Consider the following 19,875-nt stretch of genomic DNA (forward strand, 5'->3'; position numbering starts at 1 on the left):
TGACAAGCGCTGCCTGAGAAATGGCAATAATTAATAAGTAATAATCGCGTGACAACGAATCGATAATTTTATCCGTTGCCAACACATTTAATAATCAGTTATAATCGATTTTATCTATTCACTGTTGCAGCCCTAATGTGAACCCTAAAAAGGGTCATTTTCTTATGTTGACGAAATCCAATCAGGGTTTATGGGACAGATTCTGATAACAATAATGACAAATTTGGGGCTGCACCTAATGATTTTTTTTTTTATCAATTCATCTATCAGTTATTTTATGATTAATCAATTAATCAATCTATTTTTTTAATTGATTTAAATATTATTTTTTATCACTCAATTAATATAACAATGAATTTACAGAAAATAACATTTTAAAACTTGTCATTTACATTTCAATATTTTATTCAATCATCTTTAATCATTACAGTATACACTGCAGGGCATTATTCCCCAATAAAAATTAGCCGAGTCTTAACTGGTAATCTGTGTTTTACAGTCTGATATAAAGTCTCTCCAAAATAAAATTAGTGCAAGAGCTTGTTCCACTCAAGTAAAAGGAATGTAGTGCAATCTACATTTAGCAATCAAACAGCAAAATAAATAAAACAATGTAAAATTCAAGTCACTTTTAGGATGAGTAACAAAACAGTTACTCTTTGTTACAGTAACAAACCTCAAATCTAGCAGTCCAACAAAAGATCTTACTGTAAAATTAGTGCAATTTGAGTAACACTATAACTTTTTTCTAACAGATATAATTAAAACTAGTACATTCTCTCTGACCCGTTTCACACAGCGCGCGTCATGGGAGCGTGAGCAGTGCAGAGCGTGTTGTTTTTTGCTTTGGCGCCCATGTTATCAAATGAGAGCGTGCACACTACCTGCATGAGCAGCGCTTGTCAGGCGCATGTCAGCAGCAGCACGTCTAGAGAAACGATGGCTCAGCGTTTTTTTTACATGTGACGCGCGCATTTGTCAGCAGGAACAGACAGTGAATATGGTGTTTTGATGATTATAATGACTCTGTACCACTTTTTTACTGCAGTTTATAAGTCCCTCTCTGTCATTTTTGAAACGTTTTCAGGATCAGGTTTCAGCTGTGCAGGAGCTTGCACAACTTCATAAATTAGTGGAGTTTGTGCTTTTTAATACAGAAATACAGCACTTATAGCAGCAGGCAGTGATGCAGCAGCGATGTAGCAACAACTCTGTGTGTGTGAACACCACATGAAACACACTGCTGCTCGGTGAGGCTGACATCTCGCGCTCATGATGCGCACTGTGTCAAATGGGCCTTACATCCTCCTTGCGACACGTCAACATAATCAACATAAATATGTCGATCTATGTAACGTGCATTGCCCCAGCCCTAGAAATATTGAATCATTACAATAAGTTGATGGAGAAGATACAATCACCATGTGGTTTCCTACATACTGTCACGTTCACATGCGCTGTTCCCTGCAGGACAGGAGGGCTGCTGTGGGGGCAACGTTCAACCCAGTCAGCCAAACAGTACATGAGGTCATGACTGTTATTAGCAGTAGGTTACTGCTTCTTCATAAAAGCTCTAAAATTTAAAGGTTTGGAGGCTTTTTCATTTTAAAAATGTGAAACATAGGCTACTGTGCAGAAAGAGATAAATTATTACTGTTGCTTTCATTACTGATTCGTATTTAGAATATAGTTGTTAATTGTTTCTGTGCCGATATGTATTTAGGTGGCATGCATTATAGATAGATAGATAGATAGATAGATACATACACACATACAGGTAGTAAATAGTGACTGCTGTAAGCAACAGAGCAAATCTCTGAGCACATCTCTTAAACAAACTATATCACAGTACTGACAGATGACAATATGAATTGTACGATATTCTCTACGGTCTTTTGAAAGAGTATCAAACCAAAAATCAGCAGCTTTGACAAACATGTCACAGCAGAGACAAATCCACAACTGCCAGGTAAATAAAAACATTTTACATAAAAAGACTTGTGTACTCTGTGAAACACGGATACGGTCTGGTCCTCGCAGAAGCGACTGGAACTTTATTTACTGAGCACTTTTTACAACTCCTGGCTTGCAGTTATCCTGAGCTTTTCCCACCAGCACTGTAGATCAGCTGTGGATGAGACTATACTTATTCTCATAAAGCAGTCAGCTGTAAGCATGGAGCCTTGAGGAAAAAAAAGCACAACACCAGCTGAGTAATTCACAACCGCTGAGCCGAGGCTGCAGACAATAATTTGGGACTATCTGTCCATGTAACCACAGGAAGAGATACGGTCTACTGTAGTAAACAAAACAACAGGCAGCACTGACGGACACAGCCACACTCTGCTGAGCTAACAGGGCATCTTCCAGATGATTGGCTGCCGTGCGCGCGCGCAGGGTGAGTCTCATTCAGTGTGACTAACACACACACACACACACACACACACACAGACACACACACACACACACACACACACACACACACACAGCCTGAGGAACGCAGGCCACTTAGCTCGCTATCACATAAATCACCTCCAAACACACTGCTGTGCACACACTAGTACATTAGCTCTGGCATGTTTCCCCACTTAATTTATCCTCAAAACACCACATAATATAGTGTTACTTAAATTATTGTTTATGTGGTTTATAAAAATGTATAAAAACAGTGACTGGTTTCGGGATTTTTCCTTTCATTTTCTTTTCATTTAAAGCTCTTTCAATGAACGTGGCACGAAACAGCTTCCCAAAGCTAAAAACAAAAATCCCATGTGACATAAAAACTCATTTAAAATAAAAAGTGGGGTGGGTAAATGAGTTTAATATGCACAACCTTAAACACCTCCAGCAGGGAAAAGCAACAGTCAGATGGTTAAGAGGTTGCATTCTGCAACTCAGGTGCAGAGTTGAAGCAAAACTAAACTTGGTCAGTTAGGGCTGGGCGATATGGCTTTAAGATAATATCACAATATTTTTAAGCTGTATCGCGAGGCACGATATACTTCTATATTTATCTCCTCTAAACTACTGTGAACTACTAAAATACAAAATTATTGAATGAGCTACTGTCAAAATGTTAAATAAAGTATAAAGTTAAATAAATTACTGTTATAGTAAAGTCAAGTAAAGTATCTTTATAATAAATAAATCAAGCGGAACACATGGTGCTTGTAATTCAAAGGACCTGGCTCGTCTCAGGCTGGAAGCATTGATGGTTTTGCTGTGGACTTGAGGCTTCCTGTCAACAGTTGGATTCGGGTTCGAACTCTTGCTGTAAGGCAACAGTGTTAACCACAACACCACTGTGCCAACCAAGTTAACGGCAGAAAGTTAAACTGTAAGTGGGGTATGAGGATTCATCCACTGCAAGCTGGAAAAAAAACTAACAGCTTGAGCTTCAGTTTATGGATTGCAAAGATTTCCAAGTATAGTAGTGCTCTATGGTAACAAAATGTGACAAAACAGTCACAGTCTGGAGCTCTGCAAAAGCCCTGCTTTCTGTGTGTTTGTCTGTGGGAGGCAGAGAGCTATAGGAGAGACAAGGAAAAATGAGACAATTTATACTAAATGTTGTGATAAAATCCTTTCATGCAACACATGTGGAATAAGCTGCAGCACACTGAGTGTATACCATTTATTGCCAACTCCTATGGTCAATTAATTAACTGTTTGATGATGAGAGTTTGCCACACAGTAGGCTCATTTCATCAGCCTGACCTTATCGACCTCATTCACCCCATGACTTTCTTCCCCTCAACCCTACCAAAAGTAACCTGTTTTGGTCTCAGAACACTGATTTTCACAAAAAGGTGACAAGACCTATGATTTTTTTTTTTTTTGGTCCAACCTAAGGTACAAAACTCAGACATGTATCCAGTCATTATTTATTCAGTGACATTTCTTAATGTAAGCTGCATTCATTTAAAAGTAGGGAGGTACTCTGTTTTTTCTAATACTACGTTTCTACCAAAAGAGTGGGGAGTTTTTGTACAGTGGAAAAGAGGCTGTAGATAAACTCTGATGGTTCCTTCTCCATCAGCGTGGGATTTTTCCCTAGAAATCTGGCAGTGATGGGTGTGGGCCTGTGAAATACCAGCAGTGGGGCAATGGACAAAGTCTCCTTGGTTTGCTCCTCAGAGGATATGCCTTTCTAAATACGTTAACCCTTTGAACCCTGGAGCCACATCAAGACTTTCACATGTATTTAAACCTTTGAACCCTGAAACACACTGGTTCAATGTCTTTCAAAAAAGGTAGGAAAGAAGACAATGAGCAACTTGTTTAAGAATTAAAAATACAAGAAATTAGAAGATTTTGATTTTTTTTAAAGAAAATAGTGAAAAAGGTGGAAAAGAAAAAAAAGAGAAAAAAACCTAGGGTAAATTATCAGAACTATATTTTTAATTACCATAATTACATATTTTAAATGTTGTTACACCCAATTATTATTAAATTAAGCTCTATTTTTAGGTCATGTCCTTTTACTTTTTGTTCTGCGAATTTTCAGGGATTTTTATGGACTTTTTTGTACTAATTTCTTGTTAATTTTGGGGTAATTTCTTCTTACGTCGCTCATTGCCTTATTACCATGTTTTTGATAGAAATTTAGTCAATGTGCTCAGGTTGCAAAGAGTTAAACAGCCAAAAACAGCCAGTGCAAGGTGAGTGTGCAGCAGGAGCAAACTTTCTGTGAATTCACTGCAGTCAGGTGGCTACAGGGGGATTCTGGCCTTAAACACTTCAGCTGAAACCTCATAATGTCCGACCGACATACATATACCTTTTGTCCTCTCGGGTAAAACATGACCCCGCCTGGTTTGACTGTTATTTAAAGCATATTGTATAAATTGTCAATCAATTCTTTACACCTTTAGTCTTACTTCAGTCCAACCCATTACCACACATTTTTCCCTTCGTTTTGGAATTTAGGGCCAATAGACCTTGTTTACATAAGTATAAAAAACATATTTTGACAGCAAAAGATTTCATCTGGGGTCAGAATGATGAGGGTTTAGAAATGGCCCAGGGGGCAAAACCGAGACTCGTGAGAAATGAAAGTGAAGAAAACCCTGCTGACAACAACCTGAAGCACAACTATCAAAGGTTGAATCATATCAGGGCCTTCAACCAGGGTTAACCCTTAAAGGCTTCTTCTTCTTTTGCTATATTTTTCTTGTCATGGCCCCTTCTGCAAACGCACGACTTTTCTCTGATAAAGAAGCACTTATCAACATCAGGAAAAGTTGTGTGGTGTTTGGACTGAATGCAGCAGACTGTGAGAGGGTCCCCACAAACAGCATACACCAAGCAGCCAGTCAGACCAGAGGGGAGGAACGAAACCAAAAGCACTGGACGAAGAGAGCGAGAAGAGCTGGCATCAGGGCGAGGCTGAACCGACTTGGACCAAGAGCTGTTCCTTTACCAAGCCTTCAAGGCTAATTTCCGGTCGTAGGAAAATAAAATGGATGAGATGTGATTAAGACTCACTCAGCAACTGAGATCAGAGACTGCTCTGCACACATCTTCACAGAGACATGGTTAACCCCTAACACCCCGGATCAAGCTGTTGCAATGGATGGGCGGACCTTGTTTAGAGCCATAAGGACTCAAGACTGCAATTTCAAAAAATTGCACTGCAGGAATTGAATAATGCCACCAAAACCAACATGTCCAAACAACTAAATTGAATCTTCATAGTAGCTGCTGATTTTAATCAACTCATCCTTCAACTCCAAAGATGTAGCAGGATCAAGGACAAATGTAATTACGTTTGTTAAACAAAGTTTAAATCTAAATCTAAATCTATCTCTTCTACTAATAAATCTACATTTTACCTTCTTATGTTGGAGAATGATACTGGGTACTGGGTAATTATTAAGCTGTTGCAGTCAAACTGAGCACACTGCATGTGTTTTAGAATTTAAGTACCATGTTAATTGAAACTGATAAAAAAGAAAACAGCTTTCATTGCTTGAGAAGAAAGCTCACTGTATGTCTCCCTGGGTACCTTTTTGTTAATGTATCAGTGTGGATGTGGGTCAGCAGGTCTGCTGCTCTTTCATGGCCTATGTGATGTCAGACTGTACAGCAGTACAATGTGATGCTGTAATACAACAATATGATGATATTGTTACTGGTGTCACACACCCAGAGCACTCAAAAAGTCACTTACATGAAATCCATTACGTTTTATTTTTCAAGACTGTTTCGAAAGCTTTCAGAAACAACATCACAGGGCCAAACAGCAGCCAAATGAGATGCGAGGCTTCTTCTGTTGTCCTGCTGTTAATGCAGAAATGGGTCAAAACGCCATCAGCCAAAAGCGCATCCACTAAGTGGCGTGCCGTCAAGCAGATGATAAGAGCTGGGCAAGAGTTAAAAGACTGGAAAGCAGGGATACTCAACTGGCTTTGCTGAGGGGCCACTTCTACAAAATGATGGGAGGCCAGGGGCCAGTCGCAGCAGCCCCATACATGTTTCTAGAATTTTAGGACATTTTTAGATTTTAGGATATTTCCAGGATTATAGGACATTTCCGGGATTATAGGATATTTCTCAAATTTTAGTACATTTGTAGAATTCTTGGATTTCTAGGATTTTAGGACATAATTAGAATTTTAGCATGTTTCTAGGATTTCAGGACATTTTTGGGTTTTTAGGACGTTTCTCAAATTTGACACGATTTTTGTACATTTCTAGGACTTTAGAACATTAGTGGCTTTGGGAGGACCTCTTTCCAGTGGTGCAGGAGATCCTCCACTTGCATTTTTTTGTTTTAACAATTTTGACACTTAATGTATACTCAAAGTATAAAAACAATTCCAAGTGTGAATCGATTTATTTTTATAGTGAATTTAAAAAATGGTTTCACTGCGGTAAAGAGTTAGATGAGATACATTACCAAGGGAAGAGTGGCTACAAAATAATTTCTGAAATTTTTTAAAACGTATCTGGAGAAATCACTTCATCATTTTAATAAAATCTGATGCACCTGGCACACAATAGAGTCAACACCTTTGGACAATGTTCAGAGGGATGTTTGATATACTCTAGGTTCATAATCCATAGATAAATAATAAGGGTGTGAATCTTTCAGTAACTCACGATTTGATCTGATTTCGATTCTTGGGGTTACTTTTAGATTCAGAATCGATTCTCTATTCTTAACGATTTCCGATTCAAAATCGATTCCCGATTCAAAATATAGGAGGTGTCATTTCAGGATCTACTCCAGTCTGTTTTGCCAGTGACTTACTATGTTATGAAAGCAAAGTGTCTACGAAATTATGCAGGTTTTCTGATGCACAAGCTTTTTTGCTGTAGAAAACCTTTCTCCCAAGTGTTGGGAATCAGAAAGTGAAAAAATAAACATTGCAATTATTATAGTTGACACAAAAAATGGACACACTTTCCAAAAAAAGTCCCATTGTTTTTTTGCAGTTGTTTGTGTATCCCATTATCTGTGCCATTCTGTAAAGCAGCTCCTCTCGGTGATGCTGCAGAGGGCCACATCACACTCCTGACACCTCAGAGAGGGCCCTGATTCTCCTGCCTGCTCTGCCTGCAGTGAGCACAGAGTTTACATCTATATGAGGCCCTGCTGCTTGTTAGACTGTCTCCTGATTTACCCTTGTCTCATTATTTTCATTATAGGGGGTTCTGGAGTTTATTCTAATGCACCAATAACACAGAGCAATAGAAACAGTAGGATTAGGCCAACCACAGTGCAGTTTGCTCCAGATGACGTGTGGCATACGTAAGCTGTGACAAAGCGTCGTACCGTCTTTTGAATGGTGGACAAGACCGAAACAAACCTCTGACCTCTCCATGCAACCACGGGAAACCAATATGGCGTTTAGCATAGGTGCTAATGTACTTTTATCATCGAAATATGGATAAACTATGGAAGGAAGACATCCAATATTGGATCTATCGTTGTGTATTTATTGAACAAGGTCCTATAAAACACTCGAATTTCCAGGGCTGGATAGAGAGGCTTCTAAAAGAGCTACTATGCATCAGAGACATCCCTTAATGTCACAGCCGGCAGCTTTCACTGGCGAAAAAAAGTGAGGCGATCCGACAAATGGTCTCAAAAGTATTAAGACTTTTCTAAATGCTAAAAATTTTACAGGGTTAAGAATAGACTATATTTAGTAAATCTAGTCTATAAACGATATTTAGGATTTTTTAATCGATTCTGAATCGTTAAAAACGAGAATGGACATTCTTATGTGAATCGATTTTTTCCCCCACCCCTAATAAATAGCATCAACACCAGCATTCAAATCTTTAGTTTGGCTTTGCTTTGTGGCATGATAGCAGGCCTAGTTAATATGATATGTGTTAAAATGCAGTTGTTTTTTCTATAACCAATAGTTTGGAGCACTGAGGAATATAACACTTCTGGGAATAAAAATAAAGACTCCGACAAGTTTTGAAACACTTATAAAACAAAAGAGTCGGCTTAAGTCCACTGTCCTTTGACTTAGTACTCGTAGACATAAATGACAATCTATACAGACATGAGTAACTAACCCCCTCTATAGAACGATAGAGAGGAGTGAAACAGAAAAAAGGAATACACATAAACACACCAGTAAACCTGCTATCTTCTCATTAACAGTGGCACCATGGCCTTGAGGAGTGGCGGTTGAGGATTCCTGACATATTTGCGGCAGAGACACATAAGCATAAAGAGGAGAAGGAGGTGATCAAAAGCTAGAGGAGTCCTTCCACAGCACTTTAGGCTGAAACATGCTTGGCGTTTCCCTGTTTGCATCCTTTCCTCTGCACACCCTCTGTCCAAAACTTGCTGCTAAGTTGTGATGGGAGTGCATGAGAAAAGCAAACACATAAATGGATGGAAAGTGGATCGAGGCAAGCTTTATATTGGACTGATTTCAGGGTTTCCCCGAGGATTTTCTCCAAAAGCCGTGCTGGAGTGAATGAGTTTTATTTTGCCTCACCGGGAGATATTTAGCTCGTCCACTGACATGAGATGGCCTGCAGACACATATTTGGACACAGCTGAAGACGTGGAATTAAGTTTGTTAAAAACTTTCAATTACTTTTTTTTTTTCTCCTTTGCAGCAGTTTGTCACTCGCAGGGTGGATAATTTATCTGTAGATCCCTTCAAAGCTGCTCAGATCACATTAGTGGATGAGAGGGGTTGTTTGCAGATGTTTTTTAATTGACACTTTTAAACCAGCAGAATTAATGGTTAAGTTTCACTTTCAATGCACGTGACTTTCTGCTGCCATGTCTCTGCCGCAGTTGTGCTATAAATAACCTAATATATATTCTATGATCTCTCTCAAAAGTGATAACAATGGCGAGCAAAACTGATCTATCAATAACTGTTCTCATACCAGAGAGAAATACAGCTTATATCTTTGTGCTGTGTTTTCACCATACCTTTATCATGCCCACTCTTGTTTTAAGTTGCATTCTTCTTGTTCTCCTCCCCACAGTGCCATTTCAGAGTTCAATTAACCCAAACAAACTCGATTTCTTTCAAAACATGGGCTATTTAAAAAAAATGACACAAAACAATACAAGAAACTGGTATAAAGTACAAGGAAATTATCTTAAAATTAGCACACAAAAAAATAAAGCTAAAAGAACAAGCAATGAAATGATCTGAAATAAAGTGCTGAAATAATTCTGTAACATAATTTTAAACATGTAATTATGATCATTATGAACATAGTTTTTACCTAGCTTTTTATTCTAAACATTTTCCCAAGATTTTTTTCAAAGTAATTTTCCTTTAAATTACATTCCTTTTTTTCTGTTTCACTCCTCTCTATCATTAACACCCACATCAGAGACAGCTATTTCCCTGAGACAAGGCATCATCTGGGTTTTTTTCCCGATACCAGTATAAGAATGATCCCTTTAAAAAAGAGGGAAAAAAGTACAAAAGAAGAAAGTATAAAACGATGGTCAACAAGATTAACCTCTTGTAACCTCAGAAAACTGTCTTGATTTCTTTCAAAAACATGGGAGGAAGGCTATAGGAGCAACAAAAGACAAGAAAATGACACGAAAACTACCTGAAAATTATATTTAAAAAACATAAACACAAAAAAAACAGAAAAGAATGTTTAAAAAAATAAAGATATATTCCCTAGTTTTTGAAAAATATTTTTTTTTAAATCTAGTTTTCTTTGTTGCAATTTGTGGAAAAATTCTTACAGAGTTACTAATTGCCTTTTTTCCAATGTTTTTGACAGACACTGAAACAATTTGCTTTGAGTTCAAATGTTTAAAAACTTGTGAAAGGCATCTAAGGCAGCGCAAGAAAAGTGACGTCGCTCCATGTTTCAAAGGGTTAAAAAAGTAAAAAGATGAGAACTTCAGTCTCACCATACGTAGCCATCCATTTGTTTTTTAAAAGCAATCTTATCATTTTCTATGTGTTATATTCACTCTCAAGTCTAGCAATGAAAACTAAGAGAGGCCAGCAGAGTTTTACTTCACTTCCTGTCTGGGTGCCGGGCCGCGGCTCAGCAGAAGGAAAGGAACTAGCAGGTTATTGTTTTCCACCCTTCACACAATGCTTCCAGGTAAAGAGTTTGTACAACACAGCTCTTATATAAGCCAGTGACAGACAGGAGGATATTAACGGGGGAAGGGAGAGACGGGGGGAGAGGAAGGAGGGAAGGAAGAGAAAGAAAGGGGGGGAAACACTCAAGGCCACGCAGGCAGACTGACTGCCAGGCAGACAGTCTGCATCAGTGTGTGCTCTGTGCTCCCCTCAGCCATTCACACACACTATCAGCTAAGAGGAAACTCATAACTGCATTCCTTTGCTCTGATCTGATAGGTGGCTGATACCAAGAGTAAAGTGTTACCGAGAGAAATCAAGTGAGAGGGAGAAGATGGAGCCATTCAGCTTTGTTTACCCACAGCACACAGTGGGAGGAGAAGAGCTGCGCGTGTGCACATTTTACCAATGCACTGACACATTACACGCACCTGGAAGATACGACAAAACCACACACACACGCACACACACACACACACACTCTGAACAGTGACTATCGCTATTATTCAAGTTCTTTAACCTGTCCTGTTCCACAAATGACATAACCAATAGTTTTATGAGCAAACAAAGAGCCTCCAGCCATGTGCAAACAATGGCTACGCCTGTCAAATGTCAAAGACCAAACAAGTCATGGAGGTCTGACGACAGACACAGTTATTGATGCATATTAGTGAGGTAGTGCGGGGATACTCGGCGTGCTTTGCTTGGGGGCCACTTTTGCAAATTGTCAGGAAGCCAGGGGCCAGTCACAGCAGGCCCATACATGTTTTGAGGATTTTAGGACATTCCATATTACTGTATACCGCAGGATAACAGCCAGGAGATCTACAATTTTAGCACATTTCTCAGATTTTAGGATGTTTCTAGGATTTAAGGACATATCTCGGACTTATCTATTACTTATTTACTGTAGCACATTTCTCACATTTTACATTTCTTGTATTTGAGCACATTTTTCTGGACAGTTTTCTGGAATTCAGGACTTTTCTCAGATTTTAGGTCATTCTTAGGAATTTTTTAGGTTGTAGGAAATTTCAAGGATTTTAGGACATATCTAGGATTTGAGGAAATTTCTAAGAATTTAGGACGTTTCTCAGATTTTGGGACATTTCTCAGATTTAAGGACATTTCTAGGATCTCAGGACATTTTTCACATTTTAGGACATTTCTAGGATTTTAGGATGTTTCTAGGATTTAAGGACATTTCTAGAATTTCGGACATCAGGGGCTTGGCCATGACTTCCGTCAGGGAGTGCAGGGGACCCTCCACTCACACTATTTCTGATAAACAAGTTCTATTTTGGTGATGTTTTAGGCACTCTGGCACCTTATTACAAAAATGATTCCCGTCACTTTTATTGTGGAAATGTGTGGCGTGGGGCAACAGCGAACTTTGGTTTTGTTTGGTTTTTGCAGGTCCTTTGGCGCAGTGCAGGCAGATATTTTCCTCAGCAGCAGTTTGTGACTCGCCAGGTGAATAACTGATCAGTACATATGCTCAGAGTTGATCAGAACAAATGGATGAATGATGAGAAGAGCAGCTGCTGTGAGTGAAAGCTTTCAGGCCCAACACAAAGAACAGCTGCTTCCTCTGTACCCAGAGTACACTCTGCGCTCCCCGAGTGTGGTGCAGTGAACAACCCGACATGTACAGTGCTCAGCATAAATGAGTACACCCTAACAGATTTTTCAAAAAAACATGTCCCTCCTTAGAATAAAAACCATCTACAGGATCCTAGACACTAAAATGTTTGCACAACTCTAGCTTATTGGTTTTAAATGAGATTACTCAGAAACAAAAATCAAATTGGAACTCTTCTAACAAAATGGCTTAAGACCATGATGCAAAAATGAGTACACCCCAATGATTGTTGTAGGGGGTGTTCCTGTGACACAATATGACGCAAGCTGCAGAGGAGCACAAAAAAGCCTGTTTAGCATTTGCCAGGGCCCATGCTGACAAAGACGTGGACTAAAGGGTCTTTATACTTTGGAGTGACGAGACAAAGACAAATCTTTTTGGTACTGATGGGTTCCGACCTGTATGGCGTTGAAAGGGCAACGAGTACAAGGACAAATGCACGGTACCCTCTATAAAGCCGGGTGGTGGCAGTGTTCTTCTGTGGGGTTGCATGACTGCTGCAGGTGTCGGGGATTTGCATTTCATTGATGGTATCATGAAATCATAAATCTACTGCCAATAACTGAAAGAGAACATACTACCATCCCTCCGAGCACTGGGTCGCCGGGCGCTCCTCCTACATCATAACGACCCAGAACATTCATCTAAGGTCACGGTTTCATTTCTGAGGAAGAACATGGTGAAAGTGATTCAGTGGCCAAGCATGTCACCAGACCTCAACCCAACAGAGCACTTGTGGGGAGTTCTGAAAAGACCAGTTGAGCGTCATTCTCCATCCAGCAGAGAGGAGAAAGATAGATGCAGTACGTTGTACATGTTGTTTGTTTGCACCATGCCCCCCCCCCAAAAAAAACAAAGTCAGTGTATCAGAAAAGTTAAGAAAGAAAAGAGAAACAGAGGAAGCAAGCTGAGGGGAAATAACTTTTTTATGGACTTTCTTTCAAAAGAAAGGTGGGCACAACTTACACAGTTTAGAATGGCTTAGACTAATATCTGCACAGAGCAGCTGCTCAGTATCATGAACATTTATCTCTGTGTTTTCACTGAAATCAGAGTCTGTTAACAGAAACTTTGTCAGATTCAGCTGAGTTACTTTGTTCAATTAGTTCCTCACTGCAGCGTGTGTCCGCTCGCTGCCGTGATCTCCGTCACCTCGAGTCCCGTATCAGACAGCGTGTGTGTGTGTTGCTGTCTCTCGGGCTGTGGATAGTGTCAGACGAGTGTGTCCCTGTCTCACTGCAAATCCTTGTAACATCTGTAACATCTGGTTTACTCCCAGTGAACAGCGGTTTACCAAAACCCGTCACAGCTGCTCCCTCCTGGGCTTCATCATAATTTTTAGTAACTTCAATGAATGTACATTCAGCTCAAGACACACTTCAAAATCCCCGTCATTGCTTGCTCACCCCAAACTCCGCTCCCTCCCTCTCTCTCTCTCCCTCTCCCTCTCTCCTTCACTCCTCCCTCAACCTGACCAACTGACAGCTACGTGAACAGCGCCAACTAGCTGTTTGAACCTATGCTTACACCATGCTATAAACATATCCCACTTTTAAAACATATCTCTCTTACAATAATTAACAGGTTTTGAACGGCCGTGAAGCGGAGTGATACATGCAGAGTTAACAGTCCCAGTGATGTTATACTTCTATATCAGCACTCATGGAATGCCTCTCGACCAATCAAATTGCTTGGTTGGAACTAACCGTTTTATAAAAGTTTATTATATTCATAAATTACTCAGCATCATAGGTACAATCTCATATGACATTATATTTATGAATATTGCCCCGCTGTAAAGTTAGTCAACTTTGGAGCAATATTTAGCTAATTTCCCAGTGAGCTAGCTTAACATATATGATATCAGGGGGTTCGTTACAATCTCTAGATTCATATGATATAACTGACTTTGCGCTAACTTTAAAAGTCTGCTAATGCCCTACAAACAAGGTGTATTTCATTTCAAGTGTGATTATTTCCATCAGTGTTAAAGAAGTAAACGGAGAACTTAGGGGAATAATTCCAATTTCAGGGTCATAGCATCACGTGTAGATGAATCTGATTGAAAGTTAACTGCAGTTTTTGGAGGTTTTTCACTTTGAGGGGTTAGATTATACAAAATAAGCCCTTGTTATTCAACATGTCACTTGGCTTCAAATAATCTTGTTTGAAGAGGTGGGCAGTCTGAGGGGCAATATTGTGCATGGTAGGCAGGTAAAAAGCGTATGCTCATTATTGCTATGTAAAGGTTTTTTTGGGTATTTTGAGTTCTGGTAAAAAATAAAGGCTTCTAGTGGTTGTCAATTGCATACTCCAAACTGAGAGCACGGATTTGATGTTTATGTTAAAATGTGTCTCTGTTTGTAAAAATAAATACCAGATCTTGCTGAAGAAATATTAGATTAACTCTTGTGATTATTTAGCCACAATTTTCAGGGGTGTAAAACAAAGTTATGGTTATTTTTTGTTTTTAATTGGTCATTGGGTAATACAGGTGTGGTTATAACAAAATACAGCAAATTGGACTCATAGACACTGAGCAATGGATGCAAATCTGAATTTTCAAAGGAGGTGTACTCATTTATGCTCTTTATATGCTTTATATATACACAACTCTTGATGCACCCTATACCAGTGATATTCAACTTACAGCCTGTGGGCCAAAACTGACCTCCGATTGGGTGCCAGGTGGCCCCTCCACTATTTTATAATTCACAATAAAAATAATGTGATTTACACTGGGCCTTGTTTTTGCCTTTTTAAAGTGCCAGAGAGCATAAAACTGCATCAAAATAGAGCTTATTTATCAAAAAAGTGCATCCTTGCACCCCCTGACAGAGGTCCTCGCTAGGCCCCTATTGTCCTAAAATCCTAGAAATTTCCTAAAATCTTAGAAATGTACTAAAATCCCAAAAGCGTCCTAAAATCTGAGAACTACTACTAAAATCCTAGAATTATCATACATCTTAAAAGCATAGAAACATCAGAAAATCCTAGACACTTCCTAAAATCCTTGAAGTGTCCTAAAATCGTGAAAACATCCTCAAATTCAAGAAATGTCCCCATATCCTAGAAATGTCAAAAAATCAAAAATGTCAAAAAGCCCTAGAAATGTCCTAAAACCCTAAAAATGTCCTAAAAATCATAGGAATGTCCTAAAGTCCTAGAAACATGCCAACATCTTAGATATGTCATAAAATCATAGAAATGTCCTAAAATCATAGAAACATTTTAAAAACCTAAAACAACATGTATGGGGCTGCTGCATCTGGCCCCTAGCCTTCTGTCATTTTGCAAAGCGGCCCCTGAGCAAAGCCAGTAGAGGATTCCTGCTGCAGTGTAATGTAAGGTTCAGTTCAGCATAAAACAGGACACCTGAGTTCCTGCAGCACACATCTGAGGACAGCGGAGAATAGCTGACTGCCTTCAGCTCCCTCAAGGTGTTTGGGTCCATATTAGTTGTGCCTTATTATTCAGTGTTGAGTTTCAGAAGTTTGTGAAATAATCGTTGCCTCTAGTGAATACATGCATTACATTCAGTATTATGATAAATACAACTTAACCAGATTATGTTACTTTTTATCACAAGTGAATGAACTTTTAAGCCCCAGATTAAAGAGCCTAAATAAACTGACCTTCGTTGGTTAAATTAAAGCCACGGTGGGAAATTAACATCAACCACATGCTGGTAAATATTTGGTTGAGTTGCTTTCCTTTCAGGTTAATATTCAATCAGACATTCTGGCAAATGTCCAGTCATTGTTTCTGTGATTCTATGGAGTCCTGCAGTGATGCTGGCGAATAAAACAGAATGGTAACTGGGGCGTCCTTTTGGCCGAGAGGTTTTAGAAGTTGTCCATGTAATCACAATGTTCCCAGTTCATGTCTCACTGGGGACCTTTGTTGCATGTCATTCCTGCTCTCTTTCATTTCCTGTCTCCTCTGCACTATCGTAGTAAAAGAGAAAAATGGCCAAAGAATGCAAAACACTGAGGAACGGCTGCTGGCTCAGAGGGCAGAACAGACACAGAGTCACTATTTCAACCACTTAATGCCACTAAACAAACTCCACTTTGTGAGTTTTAGTTGGTAAAGCAGTGCACATAGCCCGAGCCAAGTTTAGAGAAAGCAAGTACAGAAGATGAGGGGCTCGCTCGCACTCTCTCTCTCACACACACACACACACACACACACAAACACACATAGCTAAGACATGTCCAAACACAGCTCAGATATGCTCATAGAGGAGCCACCCGAGGGGACAATGCATTACAGGTGAGGTGTCCTATAAATGGACAGCAGTAAAGAAGCCTGTTTTGGTGGATGTCAGAGGATGATTGACAGGTATTTAACAATTCCAGAGGAAAGATCTGTTTTACATTTTGGCATACTGGCACTTTTTTTGGTCACCAGCTCTATTTTGATGCTGTTTAACGCACTCTGACACCATATGTATACTAAAAGTACAAAAATAATTCCCAATGTGAATCACTTTATTTTCATTTTGAAACAGAAAATGGTTGGGGACCACCCAGCCCCTTATAACAAGCCACATTTGTTCCACGGGCCACAAGTTGAATATCACTGGTGCAGGGTGCATCAAGAGACCACCCCTCCCTCCCTGCACTGCCAATTTCTCTCATAAAATGTTTTCAGAAACACTTGTTAGTGCCCCTTTTTAATTGTAATTGCGAGAGTTTGTGAACAGAAAGTAGGCACCATGCTGCTTCCTGCACAGTGAAAACAAAGGTGGAAAAAATGAGATCAAACACTTTGTTTTAGTTTAGCAATATTCTGTAATATGAAATGTTTTCTTGCTGGCAGGCCAATGTTTCACATGTATGCATTGCGTCACCGAGGGAGTGTTTATTGGTTCAGAGCTGCACAGTGCATTTTGGTAGTTGTAGGTTTTCATACTTCTTAAGCAAAGGTGCCCTTTTTCTCTGTTTTCTCTGGTATTGTAGCACCAATTTCAACTATTTGTGTTTCTGCTGCAGAGACAGACTAGTTTATTACCAGTAAAATATAATCTTTCCAACAGTGAAATACTTCCTTAAGTGCAGTTTTAGTTTCCTTTCACCCCCACTGTGCTGTATCACTGTGGTATTTAAGACTAAGTGTAAGCAACACTTCATGCAAAGCAGTTTTGTGTTTAGCACTTCTCCAACTCGGAATGTAAAAAGCGCTGCCTGCAACCTTACAGGCCGAGGCTGAGCTTATAACCTGTTTGACAACATAGCAAAGGTCTCAAACAAGTCCTACTGCACACAACCACATAAACCCCACACTCAGCTCAGCCAGCGAGATGCAGAGGGCAGGTTTCATAATACAGTTTGAATGGAGAGGAAACACTGACTTGTGTCTGTAAATTGCAGTCATCATGACCATCACAGCAACCACACTCAGTGACAAAGCGACACCAAGCATCATCCACTCCGCAGGGCTTTTTTTAAACTTGTACATACCATCAAAGATAGCAACCGTGTTTGTTTGTAAGTTTGGCAGTGAAATGTCCTGATTATATGAGGCTGTCAGCCTGAAGACATCACCTTGAGAATCAGGCTTCATCAATTCCTTGCTGTAAGGTTAACCCTTTAAAAGCAAGACCATGGGAAAAAAGTCAATGTGCACCAACAAATTTGAAATTGTGGTAAACACTATTTTAAGCACTTTTTTTTAACTTTTTCTATTTTGTTTGTTTTGCTGTTGTTGTTGTTTTTGTTGTTGTTGTTATTGTTGTTTTTACAAGGAATTTTCATAGCAAGAAATGTTTCAAAATTAGCAAGAAATGTGTAAATCTAGAAAATTATTTTTAAAAGCTAGGAGAAAATGTCTAGGGTAAAAAGAGAAAAAGCTAAGGAAAACGACATACTCATAATTATGTTACAGAATAACTATAACTTTTTAAGCACTTTTTTTTATTTTTATTTTTCATTTGTTTTGTTGTCGTTTTTTCAGATAATTTTCATGGCAAGAAATGTTTCACAAATTGCAAGAAAATTGTAATCTAAAAAAAGTTCTTGAAGGCTAAAGGAGGGGGGCACTCAGTAGCTCAGTTGGTAGAGCAGACGCCCCATGTACAGAGTCTTAAGTCTTGCTGCAGTGGCCGTGGGTTCAATTCCGACCTCTGACCTGAAAAGCTAGGGGAAAATGTCTAGAGGAAAAAGGAAAAATGCTAAGGGAAATAAATGTATATCTAATTATCATAATTACACCTGTAAAATGATGTTACAGTTATTATAATTCTTAAGCAGTTGTATCAGGTTATTTCCTTGTTGTTGCCATTGTTGCTGCTTTGTATTTATTTTGATACTTTTCTCATACATTTAATTTCTTGCTAAATTTGGGGTCATTTCTTTTTTCTTTGCTCATCACCTTCTCCACATATTTCTATAGAAATCAAGCCAATTTGCAAAAGTTTTAAAATGCTAAAAGGATGGTGTCATGGGTTCATATTCAAAACAGAGTTTTGGTCCATTTTGGTGGTGACAAGCAAATAACACCATGCATGTGAGTGTGGCAACTTACAGTAAGTCTGTCACTGACACACACAGAATGTGGTCACGACTCACTGTGAGAACCAGAATAACTTCAATACTCCTTACTTCAGACCTAAAGCAAACTCCAAAAGGGGAAGTTAAGCTGTGCTACCAGAAGAAGCTAACGTGATGTGTGAAGTTTGCTGTCTGAGGAGTTCTGTACACACTTTAACTGCAGAGTCCTAACTTTGAATTACAGACGAGAACAAAGTCGGAATTTCAGGAAACTAACGTTGCAGTCGTTTGAGAGCATGAAGTAGCTTTGCAGAAGCCATGTTGACTGCAGCTTTGAGGCAGCTCCTGTTAACATTAGCTCCACATGCAGCCAAATCCAAGGATGGAGGTGGCGTTGTCCACTTAACCAGGCGGCTAGCTGGCTAGGCTAACCCGCTAGCTAACTGGCTCGCTAACTTTAAATCCCTGCTACCAAAAGCTGATAGCACAATACATGTCATTTCTGACATTTGGTTGAATGGCTCGCGCGTGTGCGACTTGTTTTGTATGTCGAGTCAAAAGAGGGTAACACACAAACACAACACAAGCGCCACATCATGGAAAACTCACCCATTCCTGTCCGTCGCACTGGCTCGCTATCAGACGCGGGGAATCTGTTCAGCAGCCGCACTGCTAGCAGCTAGCAGCCAGGTCGATAATCACAATTAAGTGCTTTTTATCGATTCACTGGCGGAGAAGAAACAAAGTGAGCCGTGTATCCATCCGTCCTCGGTCCCAGCGGCAGCGGCAGCAGCGGCAGCAGCGTCCCCAGCTCTCTGTCGGTGCTGCTTCAGATTATTGTGCAGGAAGTTGAGCAGGAGTCTCCACCTTTCTTGGACTTGCCTCCGCGGCTTGCTGTTGCCTGCTGCCACCAAAATACTAAACAGCAGGAAACTTCGCGATGTTTCAGGCAGGACAGTCCCGCGAGAGGAATGTTTAATGGAATGTTGATCCCCCTTGTATTATTGGTCCACTCAGCAAGTACAGTAACTACTGTACGTGTGTGCGTGTGTGTACACGCGCGCGCGCGTGTGTGTGTGTGTGTCTGTCTGTCTGTCTGTCTGTGAGAGAAACTTAATACACTCACTCGCGCTCCTCCCAACTACATGACATGTGTGGGATCTTTCACTGAACCTCCAGTCATTAA

General features: G+C 39.7%; 1 protein-coding gene across 2 annotated transcripts in view; it reads right to left on the reverse strand.

The window, feature by feature from the left end:
* Positions 1-19,612, reverse strand: part of LOC121955544 (CD2-associated protein) — a 72,925-nt gene extending 53,313 nt beyond the window's left edge. For both annotated transcript variants that reach the window (XM_042503550.1, XM_042503549.1), the window contains exon 1: positions 19,299-19,612. In XM_042503550.1, the coding sequence (XP_042359484.1) occupies positions 19,299-19,302 (4 nt within the window). In that variant the 5' untranslated portion in view covers positions 19,303-19,612. The remainder of the gene's footprint in view (positions 1-19,298) is intronic.
* Positions 19,613-19,875: the final 263 nt, after the last annotated feature.

The sequence above is a fragment of the Plectropomus leopardus genome, chromosome 16 (assembly GCF_008729295.1).
Source record: "Plectropomus leopardus isolate mb chromosome 16, YSFRI_Pleo_2.0, whole genome shotgun sequence".
NCBI classification, from domain to species: Eukaryota; Metazoa; Chordata; class Actinopteri; order Perciformes; family Serranidae; genus Plectropomus; species Plectropomus leopardus.